This window comes from Oncorhynchus gorbuscha, linkage group LG12, assembly GCF_021184085.1.
Source record: "Oncorhynchus gorbuscha isolate QuinsamMale2020 ecotype Even-year linkage group LG12, OgorEven_v1.0, whole genome shotgun sequence".
Lineage (NCBI taxonomy): Eukaryota > Metazoa > Chordata > Actinopteri > Salmoniformes > Salmonidae > Oncorhynchus > Oncorhynchus gorbuscha.
The window spans coordinates 16,643,684-16,659,387 of NC_060184.1; the positions used below are offsets into that span (position 1 = coordinate 16,643,684).

Genomic DNA, 15,704 nt, shown 5'->3' on the forward strand with positions numbered 1-15,704 from the left:
GCAGTCACAGGGGGAGTGAGAGGAGGGTGAGAAAAGTTTGACATAATTTCAGCAGTTATACAGTTCAGTGCTCAGAGGGATGGAAGGAGGGAGTGAAGTGTGAGGGGAAGAGAGGAGGAGAGAGAGACATAAATGAGAGCAGGGCGTAAACGGACTACATTAGTGACAGCTCCATTACCCAGAGGTGGGCAGATGTCCGCCTGGCGCCTGGCTGTGTTAGCAGCTGAAGCAAGTGGAGCGGGCGGGGGAGTGGAGGAGGAGGGGGGGGGAGGGAGAGAGAGAGAGAGAGAGAGAGAGAGAGAGAGAGAGAGAGAGAGACAGAGAGAGAGACAGAGAGACAGAAAGAGAGAGAGAGAAAATGAGGAGGGGAGTGGGGAGGAGAGGAGGGGTAGAGAGAGAGAGACAGAAAGAGACAGAAAGAGAGAGAGAGAAAATGAGGAGGGGAGTGGGGAGGAGAGGAGGGGTAGAGAGAGAGAGAGAGAGAGAGAGAGATGGGCAGCACCAGGCAGGTGTTCTCCCTGTGGGTCTCTCCCCTAGCACGGTGCTCACTGACCCATGCAAAGACACTTCTCACCTGGCCTGGTCCCATAGCCTGGCCCCCACCATAGAGGACAGGAAAGAGGGGAATGAATGACGAGGTAAAGAAGGAAGAATAAGAGGAAGGAAGAGTAGTGTGATTCTCTAGATATCTGTTTTCCTCTCTCGGCTGACTGTAAATCTGTGTCCCAAATGGCAACCTATTCCCTGTATAGGGCACTATTCTCTAGCAGAGCCCCCATGGCTCTGGTTAAAAGTAGTGTACTAAATAGGGAATAAGGTGGCATTTGGGATGCAAGCTATGGCTCTGTTGAATGTAGTGTCACATCGCTTAATGGTCTGATTTGAGATAGGCTTGGAATCCACTCTAATTAGCCTGCCGTGCCTTCCGGACTTGTACTTCCTTAAATGCAAATGTGTGTGAGTATGTGTCTGCATATGTTATGGACGTCACGTTGATTGCTTTTACATATTTACATTGACCCCCCATTTGTTTTTACGCTGCTGCTACTCGCTGTTTATTATCTATGCATAGTGTCACAGATCCCCTCGGTACTGCTGCTCATTCCGTGCACCAGTTCCGGAGGTCTATGTCACCGGCCTCTAGGAGTCACTTAACTGGATCGTTACGCACACCTGGTTCCCATTCCCCCTGATTAGTAATTGTATATATGTGCCCTCTGTTCACCATTGTTTTGGTCGGTTATTGTTCTCATGTCCGTTGGTCTTGTGAGTACCTACACTTACTGTACACTTGTTATTACGGGTCTCGTCCTGTGTATTGTTGTGCACTTGTTATTACGGGTCTCGTCCTGTGTATTGTTGTACACTTGTTATTACGGGTCTCGTCCTGTGTATTGTTGTACACTTGTTATTACGGGTCTCGTCCTGTGTATTGTTGTACACTTGTTATTACGGGTCTCGTCCTGTGTATTGTTGTACACTTGTTATTACGGGTCTCGTCCTGTGTATTGTTGTACACTTGTTATTACGGGTCTCGTCCTGTGTATTGTTGTACACTTGTTATTACGGGTCTCGTCCTGTGTATTGTTGTGCACTTGTTATTACGGGTCCTGTGTATTGTTGTGCACTTGTTATTACGGGTCTCCTGTGTATTGTTGTGCACTTGTTATTACGGGTCTCGTCCTGTGTATTGTTGTGCACTTGTTATTACGGGTCTCGTCCTGTGTATTGTTGTACACTTGTTATTACGGGTCTCGTCCTGTGTATTGTTGTACACTTGTTATTACGGGTCTCGTCCTGTGTATTGTTGTGCACTTGTTATTACGGGTCTCGTCCTGTGTATTGTTGTACACTTGTTATTACGGGTCTCGTCCTGTGTATTGTTGTACACTTGTTATTACGGGTCTCGTCCTGTGTATTGTTGTACACTTGTTATTACGGGTCTCGTCCTGTGTATTGTTGTACACTTGTTATTACGGGTCTTGTCCTGTGTATTGTTGTACACTTGTTATTACGGGTCTCGTCCTGTGTATTGTTGTACACTTGTTATTACGGGTCTCGTCCTGTGTATTGTTGTACACTTGTTATTACGGGTCTCGTCCTGTGTATTGTTGTACACTTGTTATTACAGGTTCCTTGTATCTATTAGAGGTTTAACCTCAACTCTTTTGTTTGGGTTACATCCCTGTGTTTTTGTAAACATGTTTGTTTTGGGCTTCGTCCCCGTGCCTTTTCATGTCATGTTGTATTTTTGGGTGGAGTATTCAAACCCCTGTTAAGTATTCCTGCGCCTGTCTCCAATCATTTATACAACGTGACAGTATAACTGACCATAAATGGAGACAGAGGGAATGGCCCTTCCGTCTGACGAGCAACTTCGGCCGCTGCAACTGACCCACACTGATTCCCTGTGGTCATCCCCAAGGCCGGTGTCGTTCCACAGCTGGTGTAGAGTGTCGGGGGGGGGGGGTACTGTCACGGATCCACGTGGTACTGCTGCTCATTCTGGAGGTCTATGTCACTGGAATCTAGGCGTCACTAAACTGTTTCATTACGCACACCTGGTTCCCATTCCCCCTGATTAGTAATTGTATATATGTTCACCATTGTCTTGGTCGATTATTGTTCCCATGTCCGTTGAACTTATGAGCACCTGTGCAATGTTGTTTCGGCTTTCGTGCTACATGTATTGTGCACTTGTTATTTCGGGCCTCGTCCCGTTATTTATTAGAGGTTTTACTCCTCGCTCTTTGTTTGGGTTACATCCCTGTGTATTTTATATACGTGTGTTTTGGGCTTCGTCCCCATGCCTTTTTCATGACATGTTGTATTTTTGGGAGGAGCAATTGAACCCCCCCCATGAAGTATTCCTGCGCCTGTCTCCGATCCTTATACAATGGGACACATAGTCACTTTATCCCTACCTACATGTAAATATTACCTCGACTAACCTGTAGCGAAATGCTTGTACTTTAGTTTATTTAGTAAATATTTACTTTACTCTATTTCTTGAACTGCATTGTTGGTTAAGGGCTTGTAAGCATTTCATGGTAAGGTTGAATTCGGCGCATGTGACAAATACAATTTGATTAGATTTTTGCTTATTGAGTACCACTTCCCCTTGATTTGGCTCATACCTGGCTGGAACTCGGGACCTCTGCTATGCTAACACACGTGACCGCCCTCCTTGACAACGTTCCAATGGTTTGAGCCACCCAAAAGGTATCAGTTGGATGGCTCTATGTACAACACTTCAAGCTACAAGTATGAGTTCACACTCTATGAAGGTCAAACCCAGGTCTGATCAGGGGTTGAGTTAGAGAGAAACAAAGAGGAGTTAAACCACCACAACAACAGAAAACATTCAATAGTAATTGGATAGATTTCTGTTACCACCTTCCTTCCGAGATGCTCCACCCCCACCACTTTCCTTCCCAATAATAATCTTCTCTGTACACAGCGAGGTTAGTGACCCATCTCTGACACGAGGGTGTGTATTTCCACCAGGACTATGTGAGCAAATGGGGCCTGTAGCTCATCACACACATATCATATACGTCCCAAATGGCAGGGCCCTGGTCAAAAGTAGTGCTCTAAATAGGGAATGGGACTCATTTGCCATCCAGAGCTCAGAGGCCATGCGAGAGGAAGTCCAGGCCAAAAAGAAAAAGGCTAACGTTTTATGCAGGTATTCTCTTCCATCTCCCCCTTTGACATTTCAGCAGCATGGCCTTGAGACAGCAGAGCAAATAACACCTATCCTATGAAGTTCTGCGTGAGGCATCTCCTATCCTCAACACAGAGACAGACAGAGAGAGAATGATGAGGTAAAGAAGGAAGAATAAGAGGAAGGAAGAGTAGTGTGATTCTCTAGATATCTGCTTTGACGATGTGAACATATGTTCCCCATGCCAATAAAGCCCTTTGAATTGAGAGAGAGAGAGGCTTTTGCTTATCTATTTCACTAGCTCTGGCAATGTAAACATATGTTTCCCATGCCAATAAAGCCCTTTGTATCGAAGAGAGAGAGAGGCAGCACTGTGAGCAATAAGACCTCATGTAAAAGTGGTTCCCCAGGAGAAATCATGACATGATTGTGTGATCGTATTGAACTGACAGAAACAGAACTGAGAACTACGAACGAAAGCACTGATTGCAGAAACATTATACAAAATGAAATTACTGTAATCCAGAGGAAAATATGTCAGATTGTGTGCGTCCAAAATGGGTGTGCATCCAAAATGGCACCCTATTCCCTATGTAGTGCACTACTTTTGACCTGGTCAAAGACTTTTAGCCCACTAAGGTAAAGCACAACGGCAGTCATGTCATAAGTGTAAAACTAACAACGACTCAATGATCCATGCCTTCTGGGAGTGCTATAAAGTCCAAAAGTTATGTCCGGCGTTAGAAAGCTGTCTGGCAGAAGTTTAACAATGTACTTTTACTTATAATCCGTCTATCTGTATATTTCAAGACATGTGGCATAATGTGTTACAAGCACTGTAAATTTCCAAAAGATGAGAAATGAGAAGGGATGTTATTGTGAGACAAACAGGATGGGTATGAATATGGTGGGAGCATGTGGGTCTGAGCAAGTTTGATGTCATTAATTGTCACGACTTCTACCGAAGTCGATGCCTCTCCTTGCTCGGGCGGTTGACGTCTCCGGTCTTCTAGCCATCGCCAATCCATTTTTAATTTTCCATTTGTTTTGTCTCATTTCCCCACACACCTGGTTCTCATTTCCCTCATGTGTTGTGTATTTAACCCTTTGTTCCCCCCATGTCGTTGTGTGGAATTGTTTATTGTAAGTGCTTGTGCACATTTTGTTTGACTGGTGCACGTCGGGTTATTGTGCCCATACTTTGTATTTCTTATGCCATTGGTTTTACTATTAAACTGCTCCGGCTATTATCAAGTTCTGCTCTCCTGCGTCTAACTTCCCTGCCACCAGAATCACACCCCATTACATTAATGTTTGTTGAAATGGATGTACGTCTGAGTAGGTGTTCTCTACTGTATGTTGAAGTTTGGGAATTAAGGCCCAGTCAAAGTCATGTCTACCTCAGCGGATCTGTGTTTGTGGAATGTTAAAAGAAACCTCACCCAAAAACAATCTGTTGGTATTTGTTCATATGATGAAAAATGCAACATACGGGGATGATTTCTGTATTTTGAATCCTATAGTGTCCTATTGGGAATAGAGTGCCATTTGGTAAGGGGCCATTTGTATCCTCATTCTCAGTACTTTTATTTAGGTTTTTAGACAATACACAAATATGCATAAACACATTCAACATATACAATAGACAACTTAACATTCCACAAACATCTGGTTAAAGGTAGTGCACTATTGAGGGAATAGGGTGCCATTTGGGATGCATCCAGATCCATTACAGAGGCCTGCCAGCACCCATTTCCATAGGAGTCGTTCAGAAGACAGAGGTAGAACGAGACCCACGGGGAACACCAAACTAAAGTGCCTTCTTTTCTTCAGCACATAAATGGTTTGAATGTGGGATGCTGCTATTCTTCCCACAGAGCAAATATACTGTATGACAACAAACATGTCAACAAATATGACACGTACAAACAATTGAGAAACTGGGAGATATATCAGTGGAAATCAAACCTAGATAACTAACGATTGCTCTACACTCTTATAAATAAAGCTGCTATCTAGAACCTAAAAGGGTTCTTCTGCTGTCTCCATAGAAGAACACTTTGACGAACCCTTGTTGGTTTCAGGTAGAAGTATTTTGCTTCCTTTCCACAGAGGGTTCTACATTGAACCCAAAATGGTTCTACCTGGAACCAAAAAGGGGTTTTACCTGGAACCAAAAAGGGTTTTAGTGAGTTTTTCCCAACCACCATGCTTCTACATCTGCATTGCTTGCAGTTTTCCTGTCCACTCTTAGAAAAATGGTTTCCAAAAAGGGCTTTATAAATACATTTGATTGATTGATTCTCCTATGATGTCAGCTGAAGAACCATTTTGGAACCCATTTTTCTAAGAGTGGACAGGAAAACTTTTCATCTAAAAGTAAGGGAGTCCCAGAGTTCATTCTATGATAGAAGATTAATAGTTGCTCTGAAATGCAAGGTAAATGTTGTCCCAGCTTCAACAAGCATGCTGTCCAGAATAAATATCATAGGATAGAACATAAGCCCTGTAATACTACCATGTTGGATAAAGTGCAACATTGATGAGCAGGGTGGAAAATACCAGAAAGGGAGACATTTAGTTAATATGATAAATCTACGTTGGCAGTCAGTCACAGCCCTGTAAATACATACTTCTGTCTTTCTTTCCATCAAATGTGCCTGTAGTTCTTAACTCAGAAGGTTCAAATGAACACATTCACTCTATGTATGAGTGCTGGAAAGACATGATATTTTCACAGCTGCTCCAGGTCTCTTCTTCCTACCAAGTTTGAATATCATGAAAACATCAGTGTGTAATTTCCCCCCTAACTTTTTAAGAGACAATGTCTTATTTTTGTAGTTTGTTTGCATCCTCCATATGAAACCGCGGGAAAGTGGGTACCTGCTGCATCCATCCAAATGTCACCATATTCCCTATTCTCTTTTCCAAGAGTGACCATGGAAAATACATAATGAAGCATTGGTAGCATCCAAAATGTCACCCTATTCCATATATAGTGTACTAAACCCACATGTCACCGTATTCCCTATATTTTAGTGCACTATATAGGGAATAGGGTGCCATTTGGGACACCATCATTTAGTGGCAGGGTACTTTGAAATGAGAAGAGGAAAAGAAAAGTGGAATCTAGGACAGCTAGTGAAATAAGACAGTATACAGTTATGAAACAGTAGATCTGTTGTGTTGAGAAAAGCAAACCACCAGTGCAGGTGTGTGACTCCGGACACTCCAGGGCAGGCACCGGGAGGAGCTCCATCTTAGGTCAGCTGAGAGCCCGCGCGCTGACTTGCAGCTGCCGTCGTCATAGCAGCCGCCTGAGCGGCGCCGCGCCGACTGGCTTCTAGGGCTGCTGTGAATTGGATGTCGTCACAGCGCTGGCGCCAGGGAGTCGGTAGAAGTGGGAGCTTGCGGCGATGCAGGCAACTCGCTACAGCTACTGCAGTGTGTGTTGAGCTCTGTTGTGCCAAGCCATCATCCGATTGGGTTCATCTTGGTACAGTGGGAAAGAAATTGACAAACTGAGCATAGTTTAAAGCATTGTGAAGTAAACTCACTCCAGATGAGCTAGTGGCCACGAAACCCTGACATTTCGCTCTATGGAAAAAATATAGACTAACAATAGCTGGAACTTGGAAATGTAATAGATGGTAAAACATCAAACTTAAATGTATCTGTGTAATTACGAGGTAGACTACATTCATCACATGGATGTGCCTTCATTTAGATCAGAAACACAGACTCGGATGACTTCAAAACAGATTTTCACAATGGCCCGCCAACCTCATCTCGCAGGTAACAGAGAAGAGCATCACTTTAGTGCGCGCCTTCACATAACTTGCTCAAGAATGCGGAAAATATGGGAGGGACGTAAAAGATCAACCGCATTTAAACCAATACTCTTGCTTGGAATAGTGATTGACACTTCTAGGTAGCCAATTGACGTGCATTTCGCCCTGATGTGCGACAAGCCCCGTTCACGAGCCTTTATAAGAACAATTGACAGCGTGCTGACTGATTGTACACGGCGAAGACTGGCCTAAAATACCGGTTTCTTTCATGCATAATATCTTATCACACTCAACTGTCGTCATGAAAGCAATAAGCCCGGAGCGGTCTATGAGGACCAACATCTCCAACTCGTCGGAACATACCCTCGGCATCTCCCGGAGCAAGAGCCCGATGGATGACCCTCTGAGTCTGCTGTACAATATGAACGACTGCTACACAATGCTGAAGGAACTCGTGCCCAGCCTCCCACAGAACGGGAACGTCAGTAAAATGGAGATATTGCAGCATGTTATAGACTATATCTTGGACCTTCAGATTGCACTGGACTCAAGCTCGTCCCTCTCCAGCTGCCAACATCAGCAGCAGCGGCCGGGACAGGCAACATTACCCAGGAATCCCCTAGCAACCATCAACTCAGACATCAGCCTCATCACCTTTCAGGTAAAAATAGAATCAAATGGCTTTATTTTTTTCCAATTAGAGGACTTCTGTTTTGGAGTGGTTCAGAAAAATAAATAGACGAAACCATAGTAGGCTACACAGATTCTAGCGTGTTCAATTGGAATTCCTACATGTTAATAGATCCCCTAAATCCTATGACATGTGCAGTTTTAATGTGGCCTTGTTAATATATGTTTAAATGAAGATTTTTTTACATTTGTATATATATGCTTATATGCTTAATTTAATTAAAGGCTTTTAGAATAGATCTATTTTTTAAAACATTATTTCCAAGCAGTCTGCCTATTTGACTTCTCATAAAGCTTTTGCATTTGACTATGTACCGCTGTTGGTTATTGTACACATGACAGCTTGGTGGTGAATGAATGGAGCATCAGCCCAATAGAGACCAGACCACTGCAACTGTACTCACTCAGCAATGCCAGGAGCCTCTTTCTGTAAATGGTGATATTTAACAGTGGTTGTCTTACCTGTTTTTACAGTCAACTGACCACTTCCCCAAAGGGACAGAGACTCATGACAGCTAAACTCTCCTTCACTGACTGGGTAAGTGTTTCCTTACTGCATCATTTCTATTTGAAATTGTCATTTTATTCATTAGGAAAAAAACAAGCTGCGCTCAAATGGGTCCAAACTACACTGTCCCGATGGGAGAACCCTTTTGGATTCCACGTAGAAACCTCTGTGGAAAGATAGAACCCAAAAGGGTTCTACCCGGGACCAAAAAGGGTTCTTCAAAGGGTTCTCCTATGGGGACAGGCAAAATACTCCTTTTTAGATTCTAGATAGCACCTTTTTGTGTGTATAAAGTCATGGATACTTGGTATGAGTTGCTCTTTGAAAAGGGTTGTCTATGTGAAGTGTTATATTGTTGACTGGGCTAAGATATGACATCACTGTAGATGGAATAACCAATCAGGAAATAAGAGTCTCTGGCTACATAAGACAGACTGGCTACTCCAGTCAGTGGTTGTGGGTTCTGAAAACTACTGGTCTGTAGATCATTCGCAGAGAGGAAAAGCAGGCGCCAGCCAGCATCATTATAGCTATAGTATAGATCCATTCCCACGTTGTACTTAGAGGTTGACAGGATGTTGCTTACTCCTCCGTCGACGCCTCCATCTGGTGCTCAGGGATTGCCCAGTATTTCAGTGTTTGAATCCCAAATAGCACCCTATTCTCTATGTAGTGCCTTAAGAGCCCCCTGGTTAAAAGTAGTGCACTACATAGGGAATAGGGTGCCATATGAGACACAACACTCACCAATATTTCAGTGTTTGGTTAAAGTAGAAAAAGAAGTGTCTTCCTCTCAGGCGCCAGTCTGACTGTCCAGTTCCCCCATCTGTCCTTTAGCCTTGCTTCTCTTTAAACACGACCCTCTTTTCTCTTCCCAATCTCTTACAGGTGTGTTTTAAACAGGACCTCATGTTCCCCTCCAATGGCTGGCTGGATTTCCGCTTGATTTAACTTTAATTTGTCTTCCTAAAAGGAGATATGTGTTGTTTTTACTTTTTATTTATCTACTGGCCTGGCTGATCTCTTTTCTTCCAACTGAAGAATGATTCCTCAACAACGATGGGAACACAACGACAGACTGACTGAGATTACAGTATTGAAACAAGATATCTTTCCACAAGAGGAGATAGCCTTTTCTTTTGGAAGTGGCACATTACTACAGACAGACTAATGGTCAGTCGATGTATATAAAATGTTAAGACAAAATCATGCCTGTATAGTAGCTGATTTGTTGCAGAGAATATAAAGATGCATTTTATTGTACTGCGGCTTTCAAAGAAATGTTGTAAATTGCACTTTTATACAATAATAAAGTATATTCCTTATACTGTACATTATGTTAATATCCATATTACATTATAATACCTGACCCATTTCAATCTTTTAAATTACTGTCACTGTACTTTCTCTTACATCAAAGGATGGTGCAACTTCCCTTTATCTTGCTGTTTAATGTGTCTGAATAGAGTCAGATTAATTAGGAAGACGATATCACAAGGCTCAATGCATTGCAGTTACTAATCTTATCTAGTTATCCAGGATGGTGTGCACAGATCCATCTCGTCACACTGGTGGTTCTCTGGAGCACAGTTGGTAACACATGGCACTTGCAACTCTAGGATAGTGGGTTCGATTCTCGGGATCAACCATACGTAAAACTATTTATGCACGCATGACTCTTAAGTCGCTTTGGATGAGAGCGTCTGACAAATGGCACATAATATTACATTTACGGCACATACTATTTTTGCATGGGGGAGCACGCCTCCTGCTGGTCGACGTTAAGAAGGAACTGCTATATGAAAGTATGAGAATACTTAGTGGTTCATACGTATCATTTCTCTGTGAGAACATACAAGAGGCTAGACTGTGGAAGGTCAACATCCAGGTTTTATTTTTCAGTCAGATGATGTCTGACGGCACCATTCACTTCATTCCCTTCATAGATAGAATATCTCGTGTTCTTCTCCCACATGGTTATCATCTGACGGGTTAAGACACATGCAACACATAGGAGAGCACTCTTTGACATTTGCACTGATATTTGCAAACTCATTTACGCATGCAATGTACAGTTCATTAGGTAGGCATGCAACACCAATCTTTACTGTAGCCAGATCTGTGAATCGGATGCCATTAAGGGTACATTTTATATCTTGTTTAATTCAAATGTACATTTAATGGCATCGGATTCACAAATGGGGCCTCTGCTACGTTACGGGAGGAGACAGGCCCTGACAACATGTAATAAACCAAATAACTTTACAACCACTGTTCATGACAAAGCAGCATACATACAGTCCCATGTATCATATGGAGAAGAGTCAGCAACTGAATTCTGCAGCGATCAATAACTTTTTCTGAAGATTACTTCTCGTTGTCAATTTGTTGTTAAATTGCAACATATTAGTGTCAACGTCCCTCCTTTTTATCCAACATGTTTGTTCGTGTTGGCAGTAGATGCGTCCCAAATGGCACCCTATTCCACCGATAGCGCACTACTTTGGACCAGGGCCCATAGGAAGGTAAAATAGTTAAAAGCCCTGTGGCTTTTGCAATGAGACGAATAGTTTAGTTGACTCTCCTCCATGTCATTTGCTGAGACACGACAAAAACATCCCACACACAATTTTGTTCCATTTGGCTCACGTGTTCATATGCATTCATTCTTCATCTATACCAGGTGTCTTCTCTTTTACCCACCCACAAGCTCAATACATCACTTGTTGACACACATAGGCAGCAGCAGCTAATATTAACACTGTTGAGGCATGCTTGTAGCCTGGTCCCAGATCTGTTTGTGTTCTTGCTCATTGTCAAGCCATTGGCATGACAAGGAGTTGGCGAGATGGCACAGACAGACTGACACCCAGGCTACCATGCTTGTTGTAGTGCAAAACAATAAACAGATAGTTAGTCACTGTACGTAGTTAAGTTATAAATTATACTGTAAAAAATGGGACGGCCCTGTCAAGTGCTTTTACTGATTGGAATGATCGCAATTTACACTTTGGTTAATTCAACCTGTTCTATCAATTTGTCTGAAATCAAATAACGAATTCGTCAGATCAATGTGATTTTTTTTATTTGAATAAAAGGTTCTAAATTGCTTTCAACACCTCATGCACATTGAATAGCGGTAGGGGCAAGGTAGCGACGGCAGCCTATCAGAAGAGTTGCAGAGGCGTGGCTTTCAGTTGGTTATTTTTGCCCTTGTACACTCATCTGAATGATACTAAAGTGAATGTCATTCCTCATCTGAATGATACTAAAGGTCTTTTCTTCTTAATCTTGTATTTGTAATGATACTCAAACTTAATCTTGTACACTCATCTGTAATGATACTAAAGCGCCTGATAACTTTTCTTCTTAATCTTGTACACTCATCTGTAATGATACTAAAGCGCCTGATAACTTTTCTTCTTAATCTTGTACACTCATCTGTAATGATACTAAAGCGCCTGATAACTTTTCTTCGTGATGGTAGCCATTGCTTGGTTATGATATTGTGGTTCCGAAATGTGAAGGTCTTTAGTTTGGAAAAATTATTTTAAAACATCTTATTTTTTAGCTTGTTGATTTAAATTCCTTGTAACACAGAAGAAATGTGGATAGGTAATTCCAAATTAAAAAGTGAACTCGGAACAAGATTTTAAAAAATTGGTTGTATTGTCATTAAATATTTTTTGGATTTGTTATATTAAGTTTAACCAAAGGGGAAATGTAGGTTTAGTGTTGAAATAAACAGGTAACAACGTCAAATATAATGAAATATAACAGTTGGCATTGAATCATATATTTGTCATAATAATGTTGTTGTTTTTACCAGAGGTGAAGTAAATTAGGTTGATCTAAAGATCTTTTTTTTTACAGTGTACGTAGCTAGCTACCTTCACCTCTAGAGAATATCAAGACAGTTAGTAGAGGTCACTTCACTTCACTTTAGACGATACAAATACTTAGTAGCCTGGTGAAACCAGACGAACCGCTGCGCTCTCCTGTAACAGAATGTGAGGTTGCCAGATCAGGCTGGTTTAACAAGGCTATCTACTTAGTGCACACCAAGCACTAACATCATTTATTTACCCATTTAACTAGCTACGGTACCTTGCTACGCATGCATTGTCAGATTACCACACCAAACATCTACTGACTAAGTGCTCTCCTGGGAATGAGATGGGCGGGGGGGCTCACAGGATGCTCTCGCGCTCCTCTCCGAAAGTGACGGTGTCGGAGGACACGGTGGTGATCTCCGGAGGATCCCCGGGGTTCAGCCCCCTCTTCAGGTGCACCACGCGCACGTTCTCGTTGTGCGGGCCGGGCTTGGTGGTGGTACTGGTGGTGCCGGAACCCGGGGAGATGATGACCTCGCTGATGGAGGAGGATGTAGGGGTGGAACAGGTGGTGTCGGTGGACCCCATTGGAGCCCTCTGTCCCTGGCAACGCTGCTGGTTCCCCTGCTGCTGGGCGTTGGTGTTGTTGTTAAGGGTGGTGTTGCTGGGCGTGCGGTTGAGGTTGTAGCTCTTGGACGAGGGCCAGCTCTCTTCGGGGCTGCTGGCCAGCAGGCTGCACTGGTCCTCAGAGCAGATGGACATGCGGGCCACAGCTGGGTCCTGGAGACCACTCAGGCTGCTGGGCAGACCCCTCTTACTGGCCGCCCGGCTCTGGCTGTCCTCCTGGTCCAGCTCGATCAGGTTGGCCTGCTCCAGCTGGGACAGGTCAGCTTCCTCGTCCTGCAGGGAGTGGTTGGGCGAGCTCTCGTTGGAGCGCATGCCGGAGTCAGACGAATCCTTCTTATCCAGCATGGCGTCAGACAGGTATTCTTTACCCTTAGCCAGAGCCAAGGAGGATGCTTTGGGGTCACCTGGCTTTTTCGCGTCCCCCAAGAGAGGAGCGTCGGAGTTCTCGGAATCCTCGTCGTCGCTGGTGAGCTTCTGGTAGGGCAGCCCGCCGGTCTTTATCTTGAGGTCGGCTGCTCCCTGGAACAGGCCGCTCCCCCGGTCACTGGACCCGGGCGCCTTGCGTCCGAGCAGGGTCTTGGAGGAGCCATGGGGGTCCTGCTTCTCGTCCTCCTCTGTGATGGGGTCCAGGGGGGCTTCGGCGGTGGTGAAGTCCGGGGCGTCCACGGCGGGAAGCTTGGAGGTGCTTCTCTTGGTGGTAGCCTTGTCCTTGGTTTTGTCCTCGGAGCTGGCAGAGGTCATGAACTGGTTGGGGTGGGGCTGGATGGGCTTCTCTCCCCCTCCTCCGCCTACTTCCAGCGTGGCCATCTGGGCGATGTACTCCTGGTAGGCGTTGCGGTACTCCGACTGCTGCTTTTCCGTCAGCTTGACGATGTCGTTGGACGACTCCTGGGAGTTGAGGCTGGACATGCTGGGGGTGCGGTGGGTGGGGGCCTGGGGAGGGGGACATGGAACATTGCATCTCCTAGATCTGTGGTCTAAGTACATATGAAGACTATCATTTGGTTTACATACAGGCCAACAGCTTAATTCATGGTTCTGTACATATACAGAACTAGTGCAAAGTTTGGACACACCTACTCATTCAAGGGTTTTTCTTTATTTGACTATTTGCTACATTGTAGAATACTAGTGAAGATATCAAAACCATGAAATAACACATGGAATCATGTAGTCACCAAAACAAGTGTTAAACAAAACAAAATATATATTTTAGATGAGATTCTTCAAAGTAACCACCCTTTGCTTTGATGACAGCTTTGCACATTCTTGGCATTCTCTCAACCAACTTCATGGAATGCACTTAAATTTACAGGAATGTCTTGTTAAAAGTTAATTTGCACATTTGAGCCAATCAATTATGTTGTGACAAGGTAGAGGGGTATACAGAAGATAGCCCTATGGTAAAAGACCAAGTCCATATTATGTCAAGAACAGCTCAAATAAGCAAAGAGAAACGACAGTCCATCATTACTTTAAGACATGAAGGTCAGTCAATCCAGAAAATTTCAAGAACTCTGAAAGTTTCTTCAAGTGTAGTTGCAAAAACCAAGCGCTATGATGAAACTGGCTCTCCTGAGGACCGCCACAGGAAAGGAAGACCCAGAGTTACCTCTGCTGCAGAGGATAAGTTCATTAGAGTTACCAGCCTCAGATTGCAGCCCAAATAAATGCTTCACAGAGTTCAAGTAACAGACACATCTAAACATCAACTGTTCAGAGGAGACTGCATGAATCAGGCCTTCATGGTCAAATTTCTGCAAATAAACCACTACTAAAGGACAACAATAAGAAGAGGAGACGTTCTTGGGCCAAGAAACACGAGCAATGGACATTAGACAGGTGGAAATCTGTCTTTCGATCGAATGAGTCCAAATGTAAGATTTTTGGTTCCAACTGCCATGGATGGATGATCTCTGCATGTGTGGTTCCCACCGTGAAGCATGGAGGAGGAGGTATGATGGTGTGGAGTGGTTTGCTGGTGACACTGTCTGTGATTTATTTAGAATTCAAGACACACTTAACCAGCATGGCTACCACAGCATTCTGCAGCGATACGCCATCCCATCTGGTTCGCGCTTAGTGTGACTATCATATGTTTTTCAACAGGACACTGACCCAAAACACACCTCCAGGCTGTGTAAGAGCTATTTGACCAAGGAGAAGAATAGAGTGCTGCATCAGATGACCTGGCCTGGGATGGTTTGGGATGAGATGGTTTGGGACGAGATGGTTTGGGATAAGTTGGGCCGCAGAGTGGTGGAAAAGCAGCCAACAGGTGCTCAGCATATGTGGGAATTCCTTCAAGACAGTTTGAAAAGCATTCCTCATGAAGCTGGTTGAGAGAATGCCTACAGTCAGCAAAGTTGTCATCAAGGCAAAGGGTGTCTACTTTGAGGAATCAAAAATATAAAACATAATTTGATTAACACTTTTTTTGGTTACTACATGATTCCATGTATGTTATTTCATAGTTTTAATATATTCACTATTATTCTACAATGTAGAAAATAGTAAAAATAAAGAAAAACCCTTGAATGAGTAGGTGTCCAACCTTTTGACTGGTACTGTACATAGCTACACAATTC

The 15,704-nt window shown here is 43.6% G+C and overlaps 2 protein-coding genes across 7 annotated transcripts in view; one reads left to right on the forward strand and one right to left on the reverse strand.

The window, feature by feature from the left end:
• The first annotated feature begins 7,648 nt into the window (after positions 1-7,648).
• Positions 7,649-9,990, forward strand: LOC123990604 (DNA-binding protein inhibitor ID-2-like). Its single transcript, XM_046291236.1, has 3 exons — positions 7,649-8,119; positions 8,623-8,686; positions 9,545-9,990. Exons 1-2 carry the CDS (start codon positions 7,727-7,729, stop codon positions 8,665-8,667), a joined length of 438 nt encoding a protein of 145 aa, XP_046147192.1. The 5' UTR covers positions 7,649-7,726; the 3' UTR covers positions 8,668-8,686; positions 9,545-9,990.
• A 1,980-nt stretch (positions 9,991-11,970) lies between these two features.
• The window catches only part of LOC123990605 (kinase D-interacting substrate of 220 kDa B-like), a 54,714-nt gene continuing 50,980 nt past the window's right edge, over positions 11,971-15,704 (reverse strand). For all 6 annotated transcript variants that reach the window (XM_046291239.1, XM_046291241.1, XM_046291240.1 and 3 more), the window contains one exon: positions 11,971-14,049. In XM_046291239.1, coding sequence (XP_046147195.1) covers positions 12,847-14,049 — 1,203 coding nt within the window. In that variant the 3' untranslated portion in view covers positions 11,971-12,846. The remainder of the gene's footprint in view (positions 14,050-15,704) is intronic.